A 27973-nucleotide genomic window follows, 5' to 3' on the forward strand; every position below is an offset into this window, starting at 1 on the left:
GATATAAAAATCTGGCACTGTTTTTGTCCATAACTATTTTTGTTCTCAGTAACTGTTAAAAATATGCAGCATTATGTAACAGCTAACTTTTCATGTTGTTCAGGGATATAGGCACATACTTAATATTTCTATATGAATTTTGAAATTCCTGGCATATAAATGTCAAGTTGGCTTGAAGTACTAGTAACTTCTAGTTTTCATTATGGTGAATGAGATAAACATTATTTGGAACTGGGGTCAGCTTCCACTGAAGTCAATAAGGCACTCCAACTGAATTAATCTGCAGTAAGTTTGGGACCTTAGCGTGTGTGGCCTACTTTATTTTGCACAGTACTTGAGACTGGGATGTTTTTCACCTTTGTGAGCTAGCATGGCAGTATTTGACTAAAGTTTTTGTTTTTTTATTTTTATTTTTCCAATATCGTTTCATATCTGGCAGAGGCATAATTGAGTAGTAGTATGAGTTGGGTTAAAGTTTGTTATGGGTTCAGTTTATACCTATGTAGCACCTCCAGATCTGGTTCAGACACAGAGTATAGCCGTATGTAGGGCACCTTGGCCCTGGGCTATAGGTCCGTCGGGCAGTCATAGTCTCTATGTGGGAGTAGTAAGTCTGCATTCTTCTTTCCGAACACATCCAAGTAGTCACAATATTTGTCAGAGAAGCTGAGGTTCTGGCCTGGAGCTACTCCCATCTAGCTAGCCCCTGCCATCCAGGGTTCTGTTTCTGAGGGTCTCCTCCTATCCTGGGGCCCCGGGGACAGGTCACCTAGGGTTGGTTGCTTTGTTGGAGTCACTTTCTGACAGTATTCAAAGGATAAGCTAATGCTCCTTCACCACCAGGAGATATATGGATCATGCTGTGCCAACCAAGGAATGCCAAGAATTATCTGGAAGAGCAGTGAGCTGATCACATTGAAGCATATCGTTTCTCGGTGCCCTTCCACTCTGGCCTCTAAGGGGATGGTCTGCTGAATCTCCTGTTCAGACAAGAGGGGTGACCCATCAATCATTTCCATGGATTTATGTGAAATTCAGCCGGACGGGGATCTGCAGGGTTTTGGCTGCCTCAGCATCTGCAGGGTTTTGGCTGCCTCAGCATCTATAAAATTGGCAGCAGCCCAAGAGTCTATCATTGCTAGTTCCAGCAATGATTGGAAATCTGAGGAGACACTCTGGTTCTACTTGAAGGCGGGGAGTGGTTCTGGAGCATGGAGTTCTGGTGGTGTCCAGGTCAGACCCCCGTACTGGGCCAGGGCTCGTCCATTTCCTGAGGTCTTCTGAGCTGGACAGGAGACAAGGGCGTGTCCTGCTCCCCCACAATACAAACAGAGATTCAGCTGCCCAGGTTGATGTGCATTGGTTCGGGACTCAGTTCTACTGGCCATGGCATGGAGGGTGAGCAGCAGGATGTGAGGCCACCACTCCTTTCCTCTTTTCATTGATACTGCCAAGAGTCAATGCACAGGGTGAGGTCAATAAAGGTGCCTGGGTGGGTGGGGTTTTCAATGTGGGCCAGCTCATCTTGTACTTCATCACTGAGCCCCAGGGAGAACTGGTTAAGTTGGGCTGCCTCATTCCACCCAGCATCAGCTACAAGCCGTCAGAAATGGATGGCATAAGAGGTGGCCAGCCCTTGTTCCTGGTGAGGCTTCCGGAGGGCAGCCTCTGCAGAACGGATGTGATGCTGGTCATCAAAGAGAGTTGCAAAGGCTTGTAAGAAGGCATCCCAGTCAGAGAGCATGGGGCTGTTCTGCTCCAACAGGGGGGAAGCCCAATTGAGCGCCTCACCAGAGAGCAGGCTGAGATCCCCACCTTAGTCTGGCCTGTGGAGTATGTTTGGGGGCAGAGCAGGAAGAGCAGCCTGCACTGGTAAAGGAAAACACAGAATTTACGATGATCCCCATTGAATTGTTCAGGTTGTGGCACCACAGGGGCTGGTTCCGGTGATGCATTGTCCGGGCCCGTAGTGACACCACTTCTCTCTGTGAGCATGCGAGTTGCTTGCGTAGAGGCCATGCTCCAGCAGTGAGCTGTGCCACTCGAACCTGCAACTTGGTTACTTGCTTGCACAGGTCCTGTGCTTCCAATGCACACTGCATAACATGGGTCTGCAGTCTGAGGTTCTCTGCCGGCAGACAGGTGACTTGGTCCTGTGGGTCCCTGGCCCTCACGGGGCTGCTGGTTGGAAGGCGTCCTGCCCCTCTATTGTCTGTGAAGGGGTTGGATGGATTTTGGGGGAAGGGTGGGAGCGAAGGGTGGTCTGAGTAAACTGTCACAACCGCGATGTGGGCGGTCAGACCTAGTGGTCAGAGCAGGGGTCAGGTACCAGCAGGTTGGCGTCTGAGACAGGCCAGAGAGCAAACCAAGAGCCAGGCATCAGGAGACAGGCAGAGTTGCAAACCAGAGTCTGGGGTCTCTCACAGGGGGACTGAAGCGAGTGGAGGGAGGGAGACAGGCAATCTGTGCTATTGTTCTGATAACTCCCTGTCATGGCTTCCTGGCTTAGTACTGGTGTTGGCCAATCAGTGGGCTGCGAGGAGCTGCCACTCAGGTTGTGCTGGGCAGTATTTGCTGCTGAGGTTATATTCAGCCTTGGGGTCCTCCCTCAGGAGCCTAGTCAAGCCTCCTATGTTATGTGGAGGCGTGAGCAATCCAGAACCCCCATGTTCCCAGTTTCTAATCCTGCAAATTCTTACAATACTAGAGGCCTTCAATTTCAGCTTCCAACTGGAACATCCCCAGAGCCCTGAAATTTGACTAGCTACTCATGTCAAAAAGGAGCAACTGTATTTTTCTATTAGCTATGAGCAAGGTTTGGACCTTTAGTAATTTCTCTTTATTAAAACACAGCAATTAAGAGAACATACTAAAAATTAAGTTCAGCGTACACTCTGTGGACCACATCCTGCTCTCAATTGATGTGTGGGAGGAGGACAGGCTAAGGCTTTTAGAAATCTTTATTTCAGAGTAGTTGATAGGAATAGTTTAATATACACTATGAAGTAAGGATGTGCTTGAATATGAATGATAAACACTGAAAAGAATGGCTATAATTCTGTTTCATTACCCAATTGTCAGAGCCTTAAAACTGCTGTGTGTAGATATTTAATATGTTGCTAAAATGCACTAGTAATACCTAGAAATACAATTGATTTTACTATCACTTCAGATAAAATGTACAGTACAATGAGGAACAGAGAATGAAATGGATTCTAGAGCTGGTCCAGAACTACTTGATTCGTGTGGTTTTTACTTCAGACTATAAATTTAAATTAAATGTATAACTAAATCTATGAAACTTGTTCAGTCGCATGTTCTCCAAGGATCACTCTCTTCCCCAGAGTTTCAAAATGAGCTGGATACAGGAGCAACTTATCTGAAAGGAATAGGAGTGGGGTGCAGAATATGCAGCATGCTTTAAAAGGGGTGTCGCAGATTGGTCGATCCCTGTACAGCTGTGGAGCTAAAGGAGGTATGGTGGACAGCATTTCCCAAGTGCTTTTCCTGGAGCGGTGTGGCTCTCATGCACACCTAGACAGAGTTGTGACTAAATGCCACAGTCAAACCCATGGTAGAAAGAAACCTGAATACAAATAAAACAAAGATTGTAATTAATGAGGATTCTGAGAATTGCAGGTGTGTGTTTTTCTAAACGGATGCAAGACTATTATTAACAAATTAACAATTCTCATTTGCAGTTTCCCTTTAACTGTTTAACCGCCCACCATCTGCACGATGGGGTCTGATATATACATCAACAGCGCCATTCCCTTCTCTGCCCTAAGTAATACAAATAAAACCCTTAAACAATTAAACTGTGTAATAGAGAGTGTGAACCCCTGGATTTCTGTGGTACATACCGCGCTTTCTTGGAAGCACCAAGTCAAGTGTATTCTGCACTGATGGACATAGTATGTTATACTAATGAGAGGTTTCATTTTAGCCCTTGAGATTACTGTTCCTATAAATTCTAACAGAAAAGTAATCTGGTTTTCAAATACCGTGTGCAAATGTGCCATCCCATCTGCATTCTAGAATAGACACTGCAGAGGCTGAATTGGTGCAATAGAGGGCAATCTTTATAACACAGGGTGTCTGTGCTATCGGTTATATAATTGTGAGGAAAAATTAGCCAGCACATCTGCCATCCATAGGGTAGAAAATAGGTGGTCTTATTTCATCCTTGTTCTGCACCATATGTTAGTAGTTTATATCAATGCAAAACATATACAAAATAGATGTAAAACATTGCCATTCTGGTTTAGGAGTATTTTGTGTTCACTTTGCACTGGTGGAAATGATTACACAACACACAGGCAACAAAGAATAGGCCCTAAGAAGAGTTTTGGAGGTTAGAAAGAGGAATTTTGCTGACTGGAAGACTGAAAGAAAAAGACAGATGGTAAAATTTAAAATAAGAGGTTCTAGCAAGTAAGGTTAAGTAGAGAGAGAGATATTAAATATATAAATTCAGGCAGAATCTCTTTATAAAAAGGGTGATGAAATATGGAACAAACTTTCAAACTCAACAATAGAATAGAAAGTAGAAATGTAAGTGGTTAATGAGGAAATTAAGGGGACTTTGGATGGAAAGCTTTGGGGTGTAGTCACTAAATAGGTTTTTGGATTTAAACAAATGATATAGAGTAACAGACCATATATGTTTTCCTGCTTAAAAAAAAAAAAGATTCCTAGGCTGTATATTAAAACTGTTGAAAAGATATAGGATTTAAAAAGGTGGTTACCCAATATAATAATTGGAATAATTGATGTAGTTTCCTAATTATTAATGTTGTTAAATAGTAGGGTACAGTGTAGACCAGATGAGCAAAATTCTACTCACCTAGAACAAATGATTTTTTTTTAATCAGTGAGAAATATTTTATAAGCTTTCTCACTTTAACCATCATCATGGTAAAGAACAGGCAAGTAGATTTTGTTTTTAGGCTGGTAGGTGTTCACGTCTCATTGTAAGGCTGATATACTGTACTCAGTGTGGTATTGTTCCTGTGACATGTTAAAAATTTCAGCAATGGACTTGCCCACTGGAAATTATTTTCTAATTACCAAGGGCTGAATTATACATTGTTCCGAACTAGGCGGTACAGTTAAAAAAAAAATGAACTGGAGAGCCTACCAACCAGGAAGAAGTTGCTATCCCTTGAGGTTACATTTACATTATGTAAGACCATGTAAAATGATAATGGAGGGATTTTCCTGTTTTTGTGCAGACTAGAGTTGTGAGGATTCTGCTTATATATTCTGCTGAACTTGAGTCTTAAGAGTTAACACTACCTTAAATAGAAAAAAAAATACAGGAATTGTGATATCCACCTTGGCACACTGAAAGTTTGGATTTTGTGTGTCGTACTGTGTAAGAAATATATGGTATAAAAACAAACCTTAGTTAAGCAACTGCTTAACTGATTACCCGTACCACCTTTCTTAGGATTCTTTTAATTTTTCTTGCTTATCTAAAGAAAAGGACCCAAGCACTGAATTTAGTTTTATTGAGTTATTAAATATCCTTAACACCAGCATCTAGTAGTATAGGATCTAAAAAGATAAAAATAGTACTGGACCATGATTTGGCTAACACAAACTAGAAAATTGGTTGATATAACCATTCTGGTTTTCAGAATCAAATCGCACAACTGCAATAGAAAATAACACTTGTACTTACTCACTATCTTGGGAAGGTGGCTTTGTATTGATTTTTGACTCAGAGTCCCTCAGATAGGGCCTCATTTGTGTCAAACTGGTTATTAATTCTGGTGTTGCCAACACAACAGAGGGGAAGAAAATCCAAAAGTAACGCATAAGACAGTTTGTTCAATTACTTACATGCCAGTTCACCAAGCTCTCCTTCCCAATAGACTGCTAATAGTCAACCCTCTTAATCTACTTCCCCACAAATTATACTAGCCCCAGGATCTGACTAACACTCCGAACTATTTCATATAAACCCCTACATTTATGACAGACTATATAGAAAGAATGCAATTCAAGAGGCTTGTATACTTGTTCTGTTTTATATTTGTATGCACCTAGAACTTGGAAGGCAGTATGAAACTGTTAACTCTGGTAGACACATATGCAGAGTTCTGTAGTCTTAGTTAACAACAGTAACTTGCTCAGTTTCAAAACTACTTTACAACAATCTTGACTGGGCTCCATTACAAAATAAGGATACATACTGTAACTCTGTGACAGTCTTTAAAGCACGTATATACATGCATGTACCACTCCTTTATTAGTTAGGTACCCTGTTTCAGGAAGTGGTCAGCTGACTGATTTGTGTTGTCACCCGAGAGAGAGCCTGCATCTTTGCTCAGCCATCAGCTTTCAGCTCAGTTATTGTTCACAGCGGGAGTTGACACTGCAAACATAGGTGTAGCAAAGGACGGAAACAACTATTGTCTGTTCCCAGTGTGCTAGTGGGCAATTGGAATTGCTGGAAAATAAAGACAATTAAAGATTCTGTCCAAGATAGGTATTTGATGTCACCAGGAGGACTCCCAGGTGACTGGCCCAGGACCTCAGTCTTCACCCTTCCACATGTCCATACTTTCAGGAAGTAATGTGCTGAAGGAGATAGGCCGTTTTATCCCATTTCTTATAGGTCGGTCCAACTTGGTTTCTCTTCTTGGAGGTGCTAGCATGGCTCAATCAGAGGGTGACCCATACTTCTGCCAAAGATTCAAAATATCCAACCAAAATGATAATTGTCCTCTCACCATCCAATCAGGGAACAAGACATCACCTTTAGAGTTTTTGCTGCTAGGACTGGAATTTTCCAGACTCTTTGGGCAACACATCTTGTCACACAGGCTTGTGTATGACAAGTTAGTCCATTGCTGTTGGTATGACGTGGTCAGCAACTTATCTTCTCTGCAAATCACTTTCTGTGAGCCCCTCTGTGGTGTATCCCTTGGCCAATTTTGCTGTTATTCTTGCTCAAGTTGCAGTTGCGCCATCAACACTTTACTAGCTGTTGAAATGTCCAGTTTATAGTTCATATAATTTATAAAAAGTTCCTTCATATTCTTTGATGCTCTTTAAACGTGTTTCAACAATCCATTATACAATGCAAAGTCATGTCAAGAACTGTAGTCCTCCAGCAGGCCAGAACAGGTGTATAAATCTTCTATGTATGGCTAAGCTGAGTCTGTGCATTATTAATCAAATAGCTACCTTTCTGATGATTCCACTCTGTGATCAAATGCCCTTATAAATACACTATTTTGGTTACAGTTCCTTTTATTTACTGCCTCTTTCAGCCCAGCTGTGTTTCACTGACATGATAGCATGAGCATGCTTTATGGCAAATATTAGCCTTACTTCTTCACTTTGTCACTACTAAAAGAAATCAATGTGAATGCAACCTGTTTCTTTTCCTAATAGGATTAATAAGGTAAGCCCTGTCATTAAAGTTTACAGTGTATTGTCCAAAGCTGAATCACTTAGTTGACTTCCCTTTTATACATATAACTTCATTTAAGCATAATATTAGATTCCATCTAGTTCCCTATTTTTCACTACTCTATCTGACATATCATATAGTAACTTAATATTTAATATCAATTTTTAAAGTTTTTTCTGTCAGTCCTCTGTCCTGGGTAATTCTTAAATAGTAATAATTCATAATTTTGGGCCTTAGTTACTACAACTGTTTTGTTTTTCAAATCACTGCATTCTTGGTAGTATTGCAAAATATTATGTCTTAATACAATTACTAATAAGCATGATATCAGCACAGACCTATGAATGTTTATATGTTGAGCTCATTGAATAAAGAAGTTTATCACTTATCTGTGAGGAAGCTTTTAATTACTTTTCTGAATTAACTCCAGAGGTGAATGGGTAGATAAAAGATGCTTTATTGTTTTCCTTTATCTTTATTGAGATGTCTGTATTTGTATTAAGCTGCACCTTTGATCTTTTATTCTTTCTTTGCATTAGTAATTGAAAAATATTTGAGTGCAAACAGACTTTAATATGTAATTTCCATTAGTCCATTGTAGTTGTTACCAAAAGCTTTTTTTTTATTTAGTCCTTAGCAGTGATAAATTCCACTGTTCACAGTGTTAGAATTGAACATTCAACAACATACTTCAATGAAGAAAACAACATAAGAATTGCTGTACAGAATTAGAGTTTTGATCCATCTAGTCCAAACTCTTGTCTTTGACACTGGCCAGCACTTCAGAGGAAGGCGTAAGAAATCCTGCAGCTGGCAGATGTAAAAAAACTCCTAACATGGAACAACTACACACAGTATGGGTCAGATTTGATGGGCCCCTCTGGGGATGTAGTGAGGACAGTGCAAGGAGCTTCTTCCATTTGCAGGCTCTGTGCAAGGGTATATCACAATCATGATCTTTCACAGAGCAGGATGTGCAGGCATAATCCTGGATGCACAATAGCTCCCAGATCCCCCTAGGTTTGTGCAGGTCTGCACTACGTGCAATGTGGACCATTGCCTGAATGCCACAATTTGGCCCTTTGTTTGCACTAGAAAAAGGGTAGCTCAGGTGAGGCACCAATCAGAGGCTTTCTATATTCCCTACCTCTGTAGAGAGCTGATATGCAGCTACCAACCTGATAGAGGGAAAGGTTGGGTCTGGGCAGGGGAACAGATGGTTGAATATGGGAGGGAGCTTTCACCCTTTCCTTATTAAGCTCCCTGAGTCAAACCAGCCTCTTGTGAAAAACCACAGCATGGCTAGTGTATGTACCTAGTACATGCCTTCAAGTTCCTATGTGATGGCATGCTCTCTGTGCCTTCTCCATTCCAGCCCCAAAACTCTTTCATCTCCTTCTACCACACATGTCTATGTGCCTTTTACTGTACTGCCCTGTATGACTGGAATGCTTTCCTCAAACCTGTTCACCAAGTCACATGCCTGGACTAATTTAAATTCTTCCTAAATACTCCTTTCTGTCACCTTGACTACAAGCAATGGAGGTGAAATGAAAGGTAAAAATAACAAAAGATGTGTTTTTCAGTGAAACCAACTTGATATATCCATGTCTTACTGTGCAATCACATGATCTTGTTGTTGTTACCCGAGGCTTTCCTCTCTCCCATAACTAGGGCCCTATGAAATCCGTTTTAGTATTGTGGATTTTTCAGTGAATTATTTTCTGATTTTGTTTTTTTTCCATTTTTTAAAAAATTAACTCTGGACCCACGTCTGCCACTGGGGGGCAGAGAGGGAGGCGCAGAGCTCCTCTGTCCCCGATACAGAGCTCCTCCAGCAACGGGACTGCAGCAGAGAGAGAGAAGGGATTCAGTGTTATAGTTTTGATTCTGCAATTCTGTCCATTTCATAGGGCCCTACATAACCTTTTCAGCGAGACTTCTATTGTCCCCTACTTTAAACTATGGCTCTGACCCTGCAAAGATTTATACATGTGCTTAACATGCATGGTGAATAGTCTCAATGCAGTCAAATGGGACTACTCAGTCCATAAAGTTAAGTACTTGTGTAACTCTGTGCAGGATCAGGGTACTTAAAGCTTTACTGCCTAGCAGAATTTTAGGAGAGGGGAGCAAAAGTACCACAGACTGTCTTTCACTGGGTGAGTGTCAAACTGCCTTCTTGGGTGTAGGGAGCTGCAATTTGCATTCCCTTGCACCCAGGGAGATGAATCAAACCTAAAAGAGGTCCAATTCATCTTTAATGTTCTGTCTACTCCATTTGTCATATCTTGGAAACAGGGCCGGCTCCAGGGTTTTGGCCGCCCCAAGCAGCCAAACATAAAAAAAAAAAAAAAAAAAAAAGCCGCGATCGCGATCTGCGGCTGCAATTCGGCGGGAGGTCCTTCGCTCCGAGCAGCAGTGAGGGACCGTCTGCCGAATTGCTGCTGAACAGCTGGACTTGCCACCCCTCTCCGAAGTGGCCGCCCCAAGCACCTGCTTGGTAAGCTGGTGCCTGGAGCCGGCCCTGCTTGGAAAGACCTGCACTTTCTGACGTACAATAAAGTATATGAATATCTTGAATAAACAATGCATAATTTTTGTTAGGAATGTGCCCTTTGTTAAGTATAAAGTTCAGCATTATAATTTTGTTAGTCTCGTAATAGAGGGATCAAAATGTTTATTAATGGCACTCAGAAGCAGAGAGTTTGGTTAAATTAGCTACAAAAATATAATTATTATAATTAAGATTGCAAAGTACTAATGAAGTTCTGTAACAGTTACTTCTTTTCCTCAGAGATTTACTTTGCAAACCTGATTTGAATTTTATATTACATAGGGGAATTCTCTATCATTGTAAAAGGGAGACCATGAATGAAGGCTCCCTACTGTTAGGGCTGTGCTGAGGACAGTGAAGCCCAGTGCAGGGGTGGGATGGTTAGTGGTGCTACGGGGAGTTGCTTGGCAGGGGAGACCACTCATTTAGATGTGGTTCCTGGTTTCTCTCTCTCCTTGCACTAAGAGATTTCTGTGGACCTAGGGTTCCCTCTAATATCCCTCATGGGGGGACAGAGAGGGACCAGGCAAGTCCCCAGAATTAAAACAACAACTTGATGTCTTAGCAGGGGAGGTTACTGGTAGTAGAACTGAGTCCTTTTCCCCCCTAATCACCTAGGGTTTCCTTTGCCTGGTTAGGCCCCATACTCCACTCAAGCAGACAGCTGTATAAGAGAACAGTCAACTGGGAAATCACTGTCGTGGGCCATGCAATCTGTTCAGTCTCCTGGCTGGTAAAAAGTCAGCTCACTGTGGAAATGAAAATAATAATAAACAGCAGAGCACAGGAACTGCAGTTGCAGCTCATGCCTGTGTGGAGTGTTCCTTGCTCCAGCACCCCCGACCCCCTTCCATATGCACTCAGGCAAGGAAAGCCACAGTCTGGCTCTTCATGTGATTGTGACGTAAAGAAAGAATTCTTGAAGGTGACCGATTGAGCAACCCAATGATACTGCTTGCTGAGTATGGCACTGCTGAGGGTGAGTAAAAAGAACAGATTTGTCCACCGCCTGATTAAAAGAGTCTTCTACTGAACAGTGATGTGTTTCTTAGATACATTACAGCAACGTATTTAAGCGACAATTCTTATTAATAATTATTTTCAGCAAGTAAGAATGTCTTACAGCTAATACTTTGAAGAAGACATATTGGCATGGAGCCAAACTCCTCCCCATTGTAAACTCACTGGAGTCAATTGAGTTATACTCCGGATGAATTACTGCATCTGTCATGTAAAAACATATATCCAGCATGCTTTACTGTACACTTTCAAACAAAGGACTCCATTCTGCTTCATTTGAAGTCTATGGTAAAACTTGCATTGTCTTTATGGGGCTCAATTATGAAATTGCTGCACCATCCCACAGGAAGCACCAAGAGATGCCCGTCCTCCTAGAACTTGCCTGAGTGCAGGAGGAGCTACATCCTTTCATCCAAACTCCATCCCACAGCCCCACCTAGCTGGCTAGCCAGTATGCAGTCGGGCAGTGCTATGGCTCAACCTCCTCCTCTTTTTGCATCTTTGGAGGAAATAGTGAGGGAGAAGTGCCAGTCACATTTATAAATTAAATAATGCAAGGTTTTAATTCAGAGCTAGCTGAAATAAAACATTTGCCTGATCTACTCACAAAGTGACAACAGTTTAGCTAAAGGTCAGATGTTGCATGAGGTTAGTTAAACCATGCAGCTTTGTGTATGGACACTCTTACATTGGTTTAAATTTGTTTTACATTAGTTTAACTTGGCCCAGTTCTATACCATTATAAGACAGTCCACACACAGAGTTGCCCTGGTGTAACCAAATCAGAGGTGTCACAATTACAGGTGCTAGCTGCATTTCTCTCCTCTTTCTGATCTCTCTCAGTGCATCCCCATAGGTGTCAGGCCTTGTGTCTATACCAAGAAGGCTAACGGCATTTTGGGCTGTATAAATAGGGGCATTGCCAGCAGATCGAGGAACGTGATCGTTCCCCTTTATTCGACATTGGTGAGGCCTCATCTGGAATACTGTGTCCAGTTTTGGTCCCCACACTATAAGAAGGATGTGGAAAAATTGGAAAGAGTCCAGCGGAGGGCAACAAAAATGATTAGGGGTCTGAAGCACATGACTTATGAGGAGAGGCTGAGGGAACTGGGATTGTTTAGTCTCCAGAAGAGAAGAATGAGGGGGGATTTGATAGCAGCCTTCAACTACCTGAAGGGGGGTTCCAAAGAGGATGGAGCTCGGCTGTTCTCAGTGGTGGCAGATGACAGAACAAGGAGCAGTGGTCTCAAGTTGCAGTGGGGGAGGTCCAGGTTGGATATCAGGAAAAACTATTTCACTAGGAGGGTGGTGAAACACTGGAATGCGTTACCTAGGGAGGTGGTGGAGTCTCCTTCCTTGGAGGTTTTTAGGGCCCGGCTTGACAAAGCAGCAGGATCTGACTGGCTTCTGCACCTATAATTTGTCTCTCTGGGAGTCTGTGTTATACAGAGATCAGACAAGCTTCTTAAAACCAAAGTATTGTTTGTTTAGCAGTAGGAACAAAACATTTAGAGAAAAGGGATTTTAAAACAACAGTCTTCACACGTCTTTCTTATCTAAAGGCTTACTATCACCTTATAGTAGCATAGGCAGGCCTAACTTCTTCCTACGCCACCGTTGGTCACGTGTTTCAGTCTGGTCACCTGCCCACCTGCCCTTCACCACCCTCTCTTGAGAGGGGCAATGCCTTTTTAAACATATTCTGTTTGATCTCCTGGTTCCCAGACCTTGGCCCTGCTTGTTAAAACCAGTTTTGTCAGTTGGCTGGAGCCCCAAGGTAGAATCTTCCAAGCTAATAGTTCGGGAATTGTCTTTTAACAACCCGCACGTGTTTACCAATGGGTGGTTTATCTTGTGCCATTGTTTCCCTTCCTACTTGTTCTCCTTTCTGTCCCTTATTAAACTACAGCAATATAGTCATACAGTACACATCCCAATAACCAGGTCAATATACAATATTCATAAATTATTGCAGAGCAGCTGCAATTCTGTCACAGCTGAAACATCCCACCGTTAGTTAAACTGGTGCACCTTCTGTGTGTAGACACATGGCTAATGGAATCTCTTCTTTGCATCATTTACTCAGACACATTTACAGAAATGTAAAGATTAGTTTCTATTTTAAAAATATACTACCAAAATAGCTGTACATGATTCATCGCCCCAGAATTATTAAATGTCACATCATGCAGAGTAAGAGCAAAAATGTCATCATGTTATTGATGCAAGGGCAGTGGATTATTGGCGTTAATATTTGTATTTATTTTCACACTTCAGATAGGAAAATAATTTTTTTCTATATTATACCTGACTTAGGGCTTGGTTTTGCCTCTTCTCTGCAGCTACATGGTTACACATGTGGGAGGGCGTAACATGATCTATGTAACTCCAGTTGTGCCTTCCACCTAAGGCTCAAGTATGTTATTGGGCATAGAGTACAGCAATGATGTAGCTCCCACTTGACAAGGCAGGATGCTGGGGCAACCTGAAAGGGCCTTCTTCATCTGCAGCAGTCCTAGGATCTGCACAGATGGAGCCTGAGTTCCTGCAGCGGGTAGGGCTCTATGAATCTTCAAACCTCTGAGCTTTGAAAGGAGATGAACTTCATGGAGTCGCCTATGTACTTTTTCCTTCCTGGGGGCTTCCCCTGGGATCAGGAACATGTGACTTCATGTTTGGAAATATATTTACTGGGGCAGATCTTCAGCTGGTATAAATTGTCATAGGTCCATTGAAGTCAGATTCTTCTCTGCTGTAAATGTCTCTGAAGTCAGTAGAGTTACACCAGAGATGAATGTGGCCCATAAACTTAAAAATCCCAAAATGATTTGGTCCTTTGCAAGCCATATATAAATGGTTTACTAGACAAAGGGAGGATAATGAGTTCAGTCTATTTCAGCTCATGAATGTCCTGTTTTGAATTTAGTGCTACTGTAATCTGTTGATTTAAAAGCATATTCTCTTTATGGTAATATTAGCAAACAAAATCTCCTTCTACATGGTTGCATATAGAAGAGGGAATTGTGTGGATAGGATTAAAAGGATCCTGTCAAGTTTATTGCTATACCAGAAAAATAGGCCTACCTTGACAGTAGTCCCATCTGGAAAGGCTTACTTTGTGGACTCCTAGGGCTCTACTGTTGTTAGTGTTTTCCATCCCCTGCAGACCAAACCAATTAAAAAGCAGCCTATGAGGTTTTTGTCAGACTAACAATTACGGAATCAGTGCACATATATGCTGTTGGTGTGTATGCACTAGCTCAGTGTTTGACGATCACAATTAAATGGTTGCAAAAATAAAGAAACAAATTTTGGCGGGATTTCAGAACTCTGAATATCTTATAGTTGAGACTATTTTCAAGGCAAGCTTTTTTGGGCTATTAATTATTACACTGTTTCTTCAAATTTCTATCAACTAATCTAATCACCAATCATAGGGGTATCTATGCAGGATGTCTCAACACCTAAGCCCCAGTCCTGCAAAGATTTACACACATGCTTATCTTAACCCTATGGGACTACTCAGAGTGCGTGAAGTTAAGCATATTTGTAAGGCTTTGTATAATCAGGGCCCTAGATACTGCAGTTTCTAGTACTTTATAATACCTAAGACAGACAGGTAGATGGGTACATAAAGTTATCAAAAATTATACATCTTTGCAATTGAGGGCTTGTCTCGGGAGAATGTTTTCTATTATCATAAAGAGATATTATCATATATATTTTAATCGTGTTCTAAAAATGACACAACGAACACATAATGTTTAGACCCAGTCTGTATTAAGATGTTTGTCTTGCATTCCTTTCTTAGATGACAAGTATAAAACAGGAGAGGCAGGTCAGTGTGGGGGCATGCTATATTCCCTGCAAGATAGCAAAAACTTAGTAAAATAGGCCCTGGGAGTTTATCTAATGTGTGAACATATCCAGTGTAACTGACTTGCTTAGGGTGTTCCTGATAATAACGAGATTTGAATATCCAGAATTGAAGTACAAATCAGTATACCTTATTGTCAGACAGCAGGGCTCTAGTATGTTGTGCGAGTAAACACTTAGTACAGTTGGGTTTTTTAAACCTGTGGTCCACAGACTGTGGGGCGCACCTCTCTAGGGAGGTGCAGAGGAATGTCCAGGGAGCACAGTGGGGCCCAAACCAGCCCCCACAGGGGCAGGGCCGGCTCCAGGGTTTTTGCCGCCCCAAGCAGCCACCCCCCTCCCCTCGCAAAACAAAAAACAAACAAACAAACAAAAAGACGCGATCGCGATCTGCGGCACTTTGGCAGGAGGTCCTTCGCTCCGAGCGGGAGTGAGGGACCCACCGCTGAATTGATGTCGAAGAGCCGGATGTGCCGCCCCTCTCTGGTGTGGCCGCCCCAAGCACCTGCTTAGTAAGCTGGTGCCTTGAGCCGACCCTGCACAGGGGGCAAGGAGGGAGCGCCACCCAGCCCTGCTGTGTCCCCAATAATTATTTATTTTTTGTTATAGAAAAGAAAAAGTGTTTCCCCATGTGTCCTCAGTCTTTTCAGGACATTTTTGTATTATCCAGAAATCTTTAGTCTAGTTCACCAAGTGGGGGGCTGTGCCCCATAAAGCCCTGATTTTCAGTCCCAATGATGTCACTGCTTTACTGCACCAGCTTGGCAAAGTCAATTAGGAGCAATTTTTTAGAACACTTGGAAGAGCTCTTGGGGACACATGGTGGTGTAGTAAGTATTTATAATCTGAGACATTCTGTCTGGGCAGGGCAAATGTAGACACAGTACCTTAATGGGGGGTATTGGCAGAGCCATCCTTTGCAGCTGCACTGACTTCTGCTTGAGGTGCAGCATACACCCTCTGCCTTTGTTGATGGATGCTAACTGACATACCTGGTTGACTACTCATCCTTGGAACTGCGAAGTATTTCCAGACATGCTGGACCCTCTGCCTCCCCTGCATTCAGGAATGCTAATGGTAACAATCTACCTAGTTCTTGCATAGTCGTGCAAGTAGGGTGCAGTATCTGTGCAAAAGGAGCCAGAATATAGTTTTAAACTGCTCTGTGCCTCAGTTTTCTTTTCTGAAACGTGGATGATAATACTAATTTACTGCAGAGGATATCATGTGAGTGTGTTCCTTTGAAATTGTCTGGTTGTATAAATGCTAAGCATTATTATTTTTCCCAATTGGACATGTTTTCCCCCACAAAGTGTGCAGTGAGCTATGTTATTATTATGTGTCCTGTGACAAGCCCAGGTTCATCATCACTGTAGTCAATTCAGAGTGAGAGGTGACTGTGAACAGACATTACAATCACATCGTCAGTTCATCACAGGGACCAATGTTACTGAACTGACCTACTTTTGCTGTACGCCTACGGAACGCTAATCCTGTTTAGCATTGCTGGAAGGGGACAGGCGCACCAAGGAGCATTCTGAGTTGTACAGATGGCAGCCTTCACTGATGAATGTTACTTTAATTTGTTAGATCTTCTGTTTTCTGTAGTGTTAGGGGTGATCTGGGCAAAATTTAATTCACGTGATATATTTGGCCCATTCACCAAAGGTTGAATAATATTAATAATTAATAAAAGTAAAAATTAATAAACATTTATCTAGTGACCTTCCATCAGAGACCCCAAAGGACTGGATAAACTTTACAAACTATGGATAAGGGAGAAGCTGTGGATGTGGTATACCTAGACTTTAGTAAGGCATTTGATACGGTCTCGCATGATATTCTTATCGATAAATTAGGCAAATACAATTTAGATGGGGCTACTATAAGGTGGGTGCATAACTGGCTGGATAACCATACTCAGAGAGTTGTTATTAATGGTTCCCAATCCTGCTGGAAAGGCATAACGAGTGGGGTTCCGCAGGGGTCTGTTTTGGGACCGGCTCTGCTCAATATCTTCATTAATGACTTAGATATTGGCATAGGAAGTACGCTTATTAAGTTTGCGGATGATACCAAACTGGGAGGGATTGCAACTGCTTTGGAGGACAGGGTCATAATTCAAAATGATCTGGACAAATTGGAGAAATGGTCTGAGTTAAACAGGATGAAGTTTAACAAAGACAAATACAAAGTGCTCCACTTAGGAAAAAAAATCAGTTTCACACATACAGAATGGGAAGAGACTGTCTAGGAAGGAGTACGGCAGAAAGGGATCTAGGGGTTATAGTGGACCACAAGCTAAATATGAGTCAACAGTGTGATGCTGTTGAAAAAAAAGCAAACATGATTCTGGGATGTATTAACAGGTGTGTTGTGAGCAAGACACGAGAAGTCATTCTTCCGCTCTACTCTGCTCTGGTTAGGCCTCAGCTGGAGTATTGTGTCCAGTTCTGGGCACAGCATTTCAAGAAAGATGTGGAGAAATTGGAAAGGGTCCAGAGAAGAGCAACAAGAATGATTAAAGGTCTTGAGAACATGACCTATGAAGGAAGGCTGAAAGAATTGGGTTTGTTTAGTTTGGAAAAGAGAAGACTGAGAGGGGACATGATAGCAGTTTTCAGGTATTTAAAAGGGTGTCATAAGGAGGAGGGAGAAAACTTGTTCACCTTAGCCTCTAAGGATAGAACCAGAAGCAATAGGTTTAAACTGCAGCAAGGGAGGTCTAGGTTGGACATTAGGAAAAAGTTCCTAACTGTCAGGGTGGTTAAACACTGGAATAAATTGCCTAGGGAGGTTGTGGAATCTCCATCTCTGGAGATATTTAAGAGTAGGTTAGATAAATGTCTATCAGGGATGGTCTAGACGGTATTTGGTCCTGCCATGCGGGCAGGGGACTGGACTCGATGACCTCTCGAGGTCCCTTCCAGTCCTAGAATCTATGAATCTATGAATATGACTCTTCTCATTTCTTCTTCTTTCTTCTTCTTCTCAGTGTGTGTGCAATGTGCCTCAGGTGGCATGTGACTAGGATTCATCATCAAATTTGATCTGCTAGGTTGGATCATTAGCTTCCCCGGCTTGGGCCGTGTACTGACGAGGAATGTGACATGAATGTTTATCTGTTCCCTCCCCCTCACTTGTCTCACTTATACCAGTGTATCTCTGTTGAATTCAATAGGGTCTGGATTGGCTCACGACTGTGAGTGCCAACCTCAGGGCAGATAATCAACAAGCAGGACAGAGACCCCAAACTGGTGGTATGTTCTATAATTAGATTTCACCAATTCAGTAACAAGCAACATAACCGTCTTACCATGGAATCAAACAGTCCCCTTGGGCATTCCAGTCTATCTTGCCACCCACGCAAGCTGGACCATGTGATAGATGGTCCTTTACACCAAAAATCACAAAAAATATTCAGGTAACTCCCAGTCCCAAAGGACCAGTCACTTACCCCAAGTCATTTGTACTCAGATCTCAAACCAAAGACAATGTTTGTAGCCAATCCTGTAATAAACTAATTAAAGATTTAATTAAGAAAATAAATGAGTTATTTACAAGGTTAAAACAGGAAACACACACATACATGAGTTACAGTCTTAGGTTTAAAAAGGTAATATAAGCTTCTATAATAACCAGTTCTATGTGTCCTTTAGGGCTGACCCATGCCAAGCAGTATGGGGATCTCAAGCTTATGTTTAGGAATCTCTGTCCCTCAGACTCTGGACAGCATAGAGACCAAATTTCTCCTTGTCAGGGATTTTTTATATCCTTCACCCCAGAGAGAGTTAGGAATGCAGTCAACAAGATTTTTGTTCTTCGATGCTACACAATGCCCCATTTGCATTCAGTGGGCCATCTTGTGTGCAGCCTGAGAAGTTCTACCTTAATTAACATTCCTTTTCCTGTTTGGTGAGTTACACAATTACAGAGGGTTACAATGTACACACTCAATATAACTTCATACCATGGGATACAGATATTATAAGTAGGATTAAAACATGCAGTATCCTACAAGGATTCCATAAAATCTAAACACTAAACACATTCTTAAAACACTGATATCTGTTTTAACTATACTAACCTACAGGTGAGCCAGACTGGTTTCCAGCTATGCATTTGTTAGCATTCAGTGAGGCCCTGGTCCTTGGCATGAGCTGGCTCCTGATCTGCCAGCATCACGGGTTACTCCCAATTTACCTGGTGAGAGGAGATTTATGCTGTGTATATATAGGGCTCAGTTCACTCATCACTGAAATACAACCATCTCCAGGATGGAATGGAGAAGCAGTTTAATAGTGCAAAGCTATACCATACAACAGCTTCTACAGATAAAAATAATTCTTTTTTCCAAGTAACCATTTTAAGTATGTAGAATGTAAGGAATATAGCCAAAATACATTATGTGCCTTTTCTTCTTTTATTATAATCCCATAATCTTCAGATGTATTACCTACAATCATCTCCTCATCCCAAAGCCAGGCCAATGGAACATTAATATACGTCATACTCCATAATTTTAATACCCGTATTTGTTTTCTTTAGATATTTTTGTGTTGCTTCAACCCTGAAAACATGTGAAGAGCCATTATAAACTGAAGCATGAAACTCGGTGAAATATCAAATTTAGAAATATAATCACTCCATTTAAATAACTAACCAGAAAGGTACATTTAAAGAAATATGTAAATCTTTTTTGAAAATTTTGATGAATATCTTCTATGTTCTTGTAATCTTCTTATTCCGTGTCTGGTTTTAAATGTAATCTTTTTTTATGTAAGGATCATTCATAAATATTGAAAATGTAAATATTTTTAAACCGCAGAACAAACTATTCTCTGCCAAGAATCATTAGCCTTCATCAAGTCTAGAAAGTACAGTTTTCTTTTTACTGTGTTTTGTCCTGTTTGAAAACCCAAAACATTCTCTTTCCTAGTAAAAACAAAATTCAGCACGCTGTTATTGAAAGGAGGATGATTAAGTTAGACATGCTTGGGCAAAAATAGCTCTAAAGCAGTACACTTACCATTCCTGTGGATTTTACCTTTGCACTTAAATACAGTAATTCCCATAGCAATTGCTGCATTACATGACACCTAGTAACTTTGTTAATGCTACTATTCTGCCACAAAAAAATCACAGGGCCTTCTCAAAATAAAATGCACATTAGAATGAAAAGGGATTTTTTTATATTTGTTAGTTACGTTCTGGCAATTGTGCTGTAGACAACTCTGTTTTCAGTTCTTTAATTCAATTTGTAATTTTTCATTAACTTTTCTTTTCCCTTTTGTGTGCTATTTTTAGCAGTAAACTGTAGCATGTTTTTGTAACAGTTCAGAGGGTTATATTTGGCCAAGATGTAGCAATAGGTTGAATTCCTGATTCAGATTTGATTTGCGCTCAAATCTGGTCATTTATTCTGATTTACTGTATTTGTATTCAGACAAATCCAGCCTAATAGTCTATCTGTTGCTTTGATTTTTCTATGGCATCCAGCATGGCAGGACTATCTAAGTGCGCCATCCAAAAAAAAATAAGAGTTAAAATCAGGTGCTTAACATGCTCACTGCCGTCTTGCGGCTCTGTTATCTCTCCTCCTACTCCTCACATGTTAACCTTGCTCTGGTAAAACAGCAGGACATTGAAGTGAAGTTTAATAAATATTAGTAAGTTTTACTTTGTTTTGGCGCAGTCTCATAACTCTGAAGAAAAGAAGACAGCTGCTAGCTCAGAGTCAGAATGAAGCTCACTAAGTCTTGGTAAGATTCATTTTGAAGTCCTACTGTGGAGCAGCCAGTGAGACAGGGAACATGGAGATTAGAGCAGGGGTTCTCAACCTTTTTCTTTCTGAGCCCCATGCTACAACATGCTACAAAAACTCCACAGTCCACCTGTGCCACAACAACTGTTTTTCTGCATATAAAAGCCAGGGCCAGCAGTAGGGGGGTAGCAATCAGGGCAATTGCCCGGGGTCCCCCACCATAGGGGGGCACCACAAAGCTTAGTTGCTCAAGCCATTATCTTTGAAAACTCATGATGATTGGGGGAGGTCCCAGATGACTAGAAAAAGGCTAATATAGTGCCCATCTTTAAAAAAGGGAAGAAGGAGGATCCGGGGAACTACAGGCCAGTCAGCCTTACCTCAGTCCCTGGAAAAATCATGAAGGAGGTCCTCAAGGAATCAATTTTGAAGCACTTTGAGGAGAGGAAAGTGATCAAGAACAGTCAACATGGATTTACCAAGGGCAAGTCATACCTGACTAACCTAATTGCCTTCTATGATGAGATAACTGGCTCTGTGGATGAGGGGAAAGCAGTGGACATGTTATTCCTTGACTTTAGCAAGGCTTTTGATACCGTCTCCCACAGTATTCTTGCCAGCAAGTTAAAGAAGTATGGGCTGGATGAATGGACTATAAGGTGGCTAGAAAGCTGGCTAGATCATCGGGCTCAACGGGTAGTGATCAATTGTCTAGTTGGCAGCCGGTATCAAGCGGAGTGCCGCAAGGGTTGGTCTTGGGGCCAGTTTTGTTCAATATCTTCATTAATAATCTGGAGGATGGTATGTACTGCACCCTCAGCAAGTTTTCAGATGACACTAAACTGGGAGGAATGGTAGATACGCTGGAGGGTAGGGATATGATACAGAGGGACCTAGACAAATTAGAAGATTGGGCCAAAAGAAATCTGATGAGATTCAACAAGGGCAAGTGCAGAGTCCTGCACTTAAAACAGAAGAATCCCATACACTGCTACAGACTAGGGACCTAGTGGCTAGGCAGCAGTTCTGCAGAAAAGGACCTAGGAGTTACAGGGGACGAGAAGCTGGATATGAGTCGACAGTGTGCCCTTGTTGCCAAGAAGGCTAACGGCATTTTGGGCTGTATAAGTAGGAGCATTGCCAGCAGATCAAGGGACATGATCATTTCCCTCTGTTCGGCATTGGTGAGGCCTCATCTGGAGTACTGTGTCCAGTTTTGGGCCCCACACTACAAGAAGGATTTGGAAAAATTGGAAAGAGTCCAGTGGAGGGCAACAAAAATGATTAGGGGGCTGGAGCACATGACTTATGAGGAGAGGCTGAGGGAACTGGGATTATTTAGTCTGCAGAAGAGAAGAATGTGTGTGTGGGGGGGGATTTGATAGCTGCTTTCAACTACCTGAAAGGGGGTTCCAAAGAGGATGGATCTAGACTGTTCTCAGTGGTACCAGATGACAGAACAAGGAGTAATGGTCTCAAGTTGCAGTGGGGAAGGTTTAGGTTGGATATTAAGAAAAACTTTTTCACTAGGAGGGTGGCGAAGCCCTGGAATGGGTTACCTAGGGAGGTGGTGGAATCTCCTTCCTTAGAGGTTTTTAAGGTCAAGCTTGACAAAGCCCTGGCTGGGATGATTTAGTTGGGGATTGGTCCTGCTTTGAGCAGAGGGTTGGACTAGATGACCTCCTGAGGACCCTTCCAACCCTGACATTCTATGCTCCAACTGCCTAGCTCCTGACCCTTCAGCCTCCCCTGTATCTTAAGCACAGCCTCTCTCAAACTACCGCAATGTGGGTGCTCTGGGGTCACATGCTAACCCTTCAAGGACATATGATAGGTGTTGCACATAACACAGAGACAGACTTTGCACAGGATTCTAAAACACCAGTGCTCTTTACTTAAGAGCTAAAACATAAGATAGTGCCCCTCTTGGGGGACTGTTTAGGTTCCCCCCACCTCATCAGACTCCTGCAGCAGCGTCCCTCTTTTTGAGCTGGTGAAAGTGACCAAAGACACCAAATAGATCAGCTTCTGCCTTTTATAACCTTTCAGTCCCTTTGTCTAGTAATTCCCAGATCAGCCTAGTGAGTTGGTTGCCAGAAGACCATCCCCAGACAAATCAGTAAAAAGACAATGGAGAAGACAAAGGGCTACATATTCAAAATGGAGTTTGCAGCTTGATAATGAGAGAATTATAAATTGTAAATTGACAAATTACCCAAATTCATATACTACTCCCTGAAAATCAGGCCCAATTTGTTTCAAGTCAGGCATCTAAAAACTGAGACATACAAGGGCCATTATGCCATCTGGGGATTGCTGGAGCTTAACAGCACTGCAACTGCACACCTTCCCTGGACATGCCCCCGACTTGCTTCCTCCAATGGAGGTTATGAAGGGGGTGGCTTAGAGGTAAATTCACTGGCTCTATGCTCCCTTGGATTTTCCCATGCTGGGGAATCCACAGCACACTGTTCTGGCAGCTTTGTGGAGGAAGATTTGTTCCAATATGTACATGAGGTGAGCTGAAGGTTTCTTTCTTTCTCTTTAGGTATGTTCTCATTGTGGACTATCAATTTCAAATGCTGACTGATTTGGTGGCTCACTTCAGTGAGAGACTCCTGATAGTCTTCTCTGCTGATTCAAGCTGCTTACTATCTTTTGCTTACTATCCACCTGCTGACTCCTGCCATAAGAGTAAAGGCACAAACATGATTGTCATTGCTAAGTACTCTTATGGCTAGAGTCAGCAGGTGGGCCTATTATTCATAGGGTTGCAAGTTCTTAATGTGTGAGCACTGTTCAGTCTTCGAAGAAATACTGTATTGTTAGTTTTATGATGCAAGTTCTTTTGGGAGGAGCTGTTGCAAGGAGCAAACGCATTTGTTCTCTGCCTTAATCACTCTAATGAGAGAAATCTCTGGGACTCAGTTCCGAAAGAGGGTGTTCCCTGTGTGCTGTCTGTGACCTCCTTCCTCTCTGTTCAAAGACTGGTTGGTATACTATAAAATAAAAAAGTTGGACTAAGAATATACCCAGACTTCATGTCACTGATTTCTGCTCCAACAGGAAGCTGGCCTGCAAGGCCCAGACATCTTCTACAGCTCCTCAGAGGGGTGACACAACTATTTAGCAACAAATATAATTTGTTCTGCCATATCTATTTTATTGAGCAAACAGTTCTAATTTCATATGCCAAATACAGACTCACAAACGTTGTTAGCAACACTTAAGGTGCTCTGGAGATTTGACTGTGTCAACAAATGGATGTGGAATCAAAGTGACAACTGGATAGTGTCTGATACTGGCAGCATCACAGCAGCTCCTAGATGTGACATCAGTCAGTGAGAAAGCCAAATCCTGTTCAGAACAGAAGAGTTAGGTCTATTGCCAGTGAGTATGGGCATATGCTTCCCCCACAGTATAATTCCATGTATGCTGTAGATATCCAGTAAAACAGTTGTTCTTTTTCCTCTTCATTAATAAAAAAGTATAAAATGGTAACAATTACTGCAGTACTCAGAATCAGAGTTTGTGTTCAAAACAGTGGAGAGGCCTAACCTAGTGATTTGAGCAAAGGCTTAGGGATTTAAGGCAAGGAACTTCTGGGTTCTAGTTCTTGGTTCTGTGACTGCTTCTGTGTTCTTGGACAAGTCATTTAACCACATTGCCTCAGTTCCTACCAATGGGCAAATAATTTTAAAAACTATTGAATTATTTGTTTGAAAATGTCACTCCGTTTGTAAAATATATTATTTGAGAATATATTTGTCAGTTCGGTTTATCAGTCTGACTCTGTGGCTCAGTGAATAATTTAAAAAAAATATTTGTTGATTAATTTTAGAACGGTAATGAATGTTGTCAAATAAATTATTTGCTAAATAATATTCAGCTGGCTATATGAATTTCCCCATTATGAAATGTGGCTGATGATACTGACCTGCCTCATGGCGGTGTTGTGAAGCCTGATTAGCTAAAGTATGAAAGCTTTATGAGCACTACTTACTATTATTTCTTTGTCTATATTCTGGATTACAGAACACAGCAATTCCAATTGAATTCCAATTCAATAAAATCCAACACGTGCCCTCTGTATTTCCTATTTATGATCCTCCACTACCCAATTAAAATCCCATTAAGCTTCTCACCTATGGTGGCTTTATCCTCAGACCAATGAACAGCAGCTTTTAACCTCCTGCTGCATTTGTATTGTTACAAAAAATTAACAGGATAATTTGCATATATATCTCATATTTCTTAGCTAGCATGTGTCTCATGAGCTAATGGAGGATGACTATCTACTAGTTACTGACAAAATTATCCATAATTCTTCCCATTGATCAGTTTTCATTTTTGTTTTTAAACAAATATACTTGAGACAATAAAATTCCTGAGCAAAATCATATGTTGAAATCATATTCGGCCTAAATAATGCATATTCATGAACTTGGCCCTCCTTTTTTAACTTTTTATTGTATCATGCTTCTTAAATTTTGTGGAATCATTTAATGGAAGGACTAGTGACATGGGATGCCAATTTTCAAATGACAGTGTAGGAAGTCTAAAGTTTGAAACATAGTGCTGTTGATCCTGAAAATCCTTGCGTGGGGTGCAGCAGGTGCATAAGGGTTTTGTGCTCTGATACAAGTGGGAGTACATGCCTTGAATGGACACAGGTAATGATAAACGCAACGCTTTGGTCTCCTCACTGCTTGGTATTATGTCTCAAGCCTCCCTTCTTCAAAAGAGCACTTGGCAAAAAAGGGGCAGGCAGTGGACAGAGAATGAATGTATCAGGCTATGTACACGTTACCGCTTACATCGGTATAAGTTATGTCGCTTGGGGCATAGGCGCCGACTCCATGGATGCTCCAGGGCTGGAGCACCCAAGGGGAAAAATTGGTGGGTGCTCAGCACCCACCGGCAGCTCCTTGCCCCTCCGCCCAGCTCACCTCCGCCTCCACCCCTGAGTGTGCCATGTGCCCACTTTTTCCCCCTAGCTCCCAGCGCTTGCGCTGTGAAACAGCTGTTCCGCGCGGCTGGGAGGGAGGGGGGAGAAGGGGGAATGCGGCGTGTTCGGGGAAGAGGCGGGGCCAGGGCGGGGATTTGGGGAAGGAGTTCAATAGAGGCAGGGAGGGGGTGGGGTTGGGGCAGGGAAAGGGTGGAGTTGGGGCGGGGCCGGGGGCAGGGGGTGCGAGCACCCACCGGTGCCGGGGAAAGTTGGTGCGTATGGCTCAGGGGTGTGAATAAGCCAACCCCTGTGCAACGTAAGTTACACCGACCTAAGCGCTGATGTGGATAGCACTATGTTGGTGGGAGAGTTTCTCCTGCCCAACATAGCTACTGCCACCTGCGGGGGCTGGAGTAATTAAGTCAACTTAGAACATCTGCACTAGCAGTGCTACAGCAGGGCAGCTGCATCGGTGCAGTTGCACCACTGTAAGCTCTGTAGTGTAGCCGTAGCTTGAGGAGACACAGCTTCATCCTCGGCTGTGCTGAGTTTACACGGCTTTTTACCGGTCTTGCCTACATGATTTACCTATTTTACCTACTCTTCTTATGAGCTATGGCTGGCATTTGTCTGTATCTATTGCAGGCTCAAAATTGCTCATTCTTATAGAAGTAATGGACATACACCTTATGTCAGATCAAGAATTTAGTCAGTATCTGACCATTCTGTTCCGAAAAGGTTAATACTGACAGGTATGGTACATGTTCAGTTTTGCACAGGGATTGCATTTTTTCTGTGTGGCAAGTCAAGTTGGTCTAACATAGCATTGACAGCTGCACCGCTTAAAAACCTATTGAACTCTAAAAACTAAGCTCAAGTCAGATAGTGAGAAGGCAGTTCAGTCTCCAGGCCCATTCAACCCCTGACCTCTCGGCTGAGACTTCAACAAGGGTCTCAGATTTGTTAGTTGCAAGGCTAGATTTTGCAACGTGGAAACCTGTACTCTAGGAACCAGACTGTGTCAATAGGACTTAAGTGCATGCTTCAGAGCTTTGTGGAATTGGGCCCCTAATGCATCCTCATATTACCTTTGCTTTTGGGGTTCCTGCCAAGCTCTTATAGGAACTTTAAGCTTCCCCCAGCTGGAGGAACCACCTGAGAGGGCAGCAGTGGAAACAATACCTGCTTTTCCCCAGGGGTGAATCCTCTTTGGGACAGGGGGCCTTGAGTCTGCAGAGGGGTTTCATATTTACCTCCCTGCATCTAGCCCAATGGCTTTCAACCCGTGGTCCATGCCCCCCCCCCCCCCCGGGGGAGTCCACAGACTATGTCTAAGGGGTTCGTGAAAGGCTGTCATTACCGTAGAGCAGTGGTTTTCATCTGTAGTCCGCAGACCCCTGGAGCTCTGCAGACTATGTCTGAGATTTAGAAAGGGATCCGCACCTCCATTTGAAATATTTTCGGGGTCTGCAAATGAAAAAAGGTTGTAAACCACTGATCTAGCCTAGTAACTTGGAGAAGGTATCCACAGTAGACAGATTAGACTGTAAACTTTTCAGAGGAGGGACTGCCTTTTTGGTATGTGTTTTTACTTTGCCTACCACAATGGGGCCTTAATCTCTGATTGGAGCCCTTGGATGCTATTGCAGTACAAATCATTAATAATGAATCATAACATCTACAATAGATGGTTCTTAAAATTAAGGACTGAGTTTAAAACCCTGCTGACACACTTATTTGTCTTGGGTACTGTCAGTCTGTTATTACAGTAAAGCAGAAGTGACTCTGAGATTAACCTGAAGGTAGAGCTAATGACATGACAAGTTATAATAACTCTGCATTCTTTCAACAGAAAAAGCTATTTAGACAATCTCATGGATGAAAATGAGAAAGACAGGGCAAAGAGGTGAGCACTTTTTTTCTTTTATAACACTGTTCATTTTGTTGTGAACCTAAGATTTTATGTTGCTGCAAAAACTATTTTTCCATCCTAATTAATCAAAAGGGAGAGAAAAATAAAGCCAAATACAACTTGAAAAACTGATGAATCACAAAGCACTATTATCAGCCATCCTTTAAGAATAAAAGCATGTCAATAGTGCTTCCTCTGAAAAATATCAGCAAGGCAAATACAAGGGTTATTTTTTCACATTACTGCATAGGATCAACCGAGGAACCTACAGAACGCTATTTCTGCCACAATACAACTGTCTAGTCTACCATGTGTATAAAATATCCATGTTATCATATAATCTTTTACGGAAAACACTTTGTAAAAGAAACACCGATTGTTCATTGAAAATAATGAGGTTTTCTTATTATGTTACTCAGTTTATACATGGGTAATTATCTGATAATAATTTTGGGAAAAAATAAAAC

At 42.1% G+C, this 27973-nt stretch overlaps 1 protein-coding gene across 3 annotated transcripts in view; it reads left to right on the forward strand.

Annotated features, from left to right (window-relative positions):
* NPAS2 (neuronal PAS domain protein 2) overlaps positions 1-27973 on the forward strand; it is a 148015-nt gene that overhangs the window by 36074 nt on the left and 83968 nt on the right. For all 3 annotated transcript variants that reach the window (XM_005283251.5, XM_005283252.5, XM_065580890.1), the window contains exon 2: positions 27447-27500. In XM_005283251.5, the coding sequence (XP_005283308.2) occupies positions 27447-27500 (54 nt within the window). The remainder of the gene's footprint in view (positions 1-27446; positions 27501-27973) is intronic.

Source organism: Chrysemys picta, chromosome 1, assembly GCF_011386835.1.
Source record: "Chrysemys picta bellii isolate R12L10 chromosome 1, ASM1138683v2, whole genome shotgun sequence".
Classification (NCBI taxonomy): Eukaryota; Metazoa; Chordata; order Testudines; family Emydidae; genus Chrysemys; species Chrysemys picta.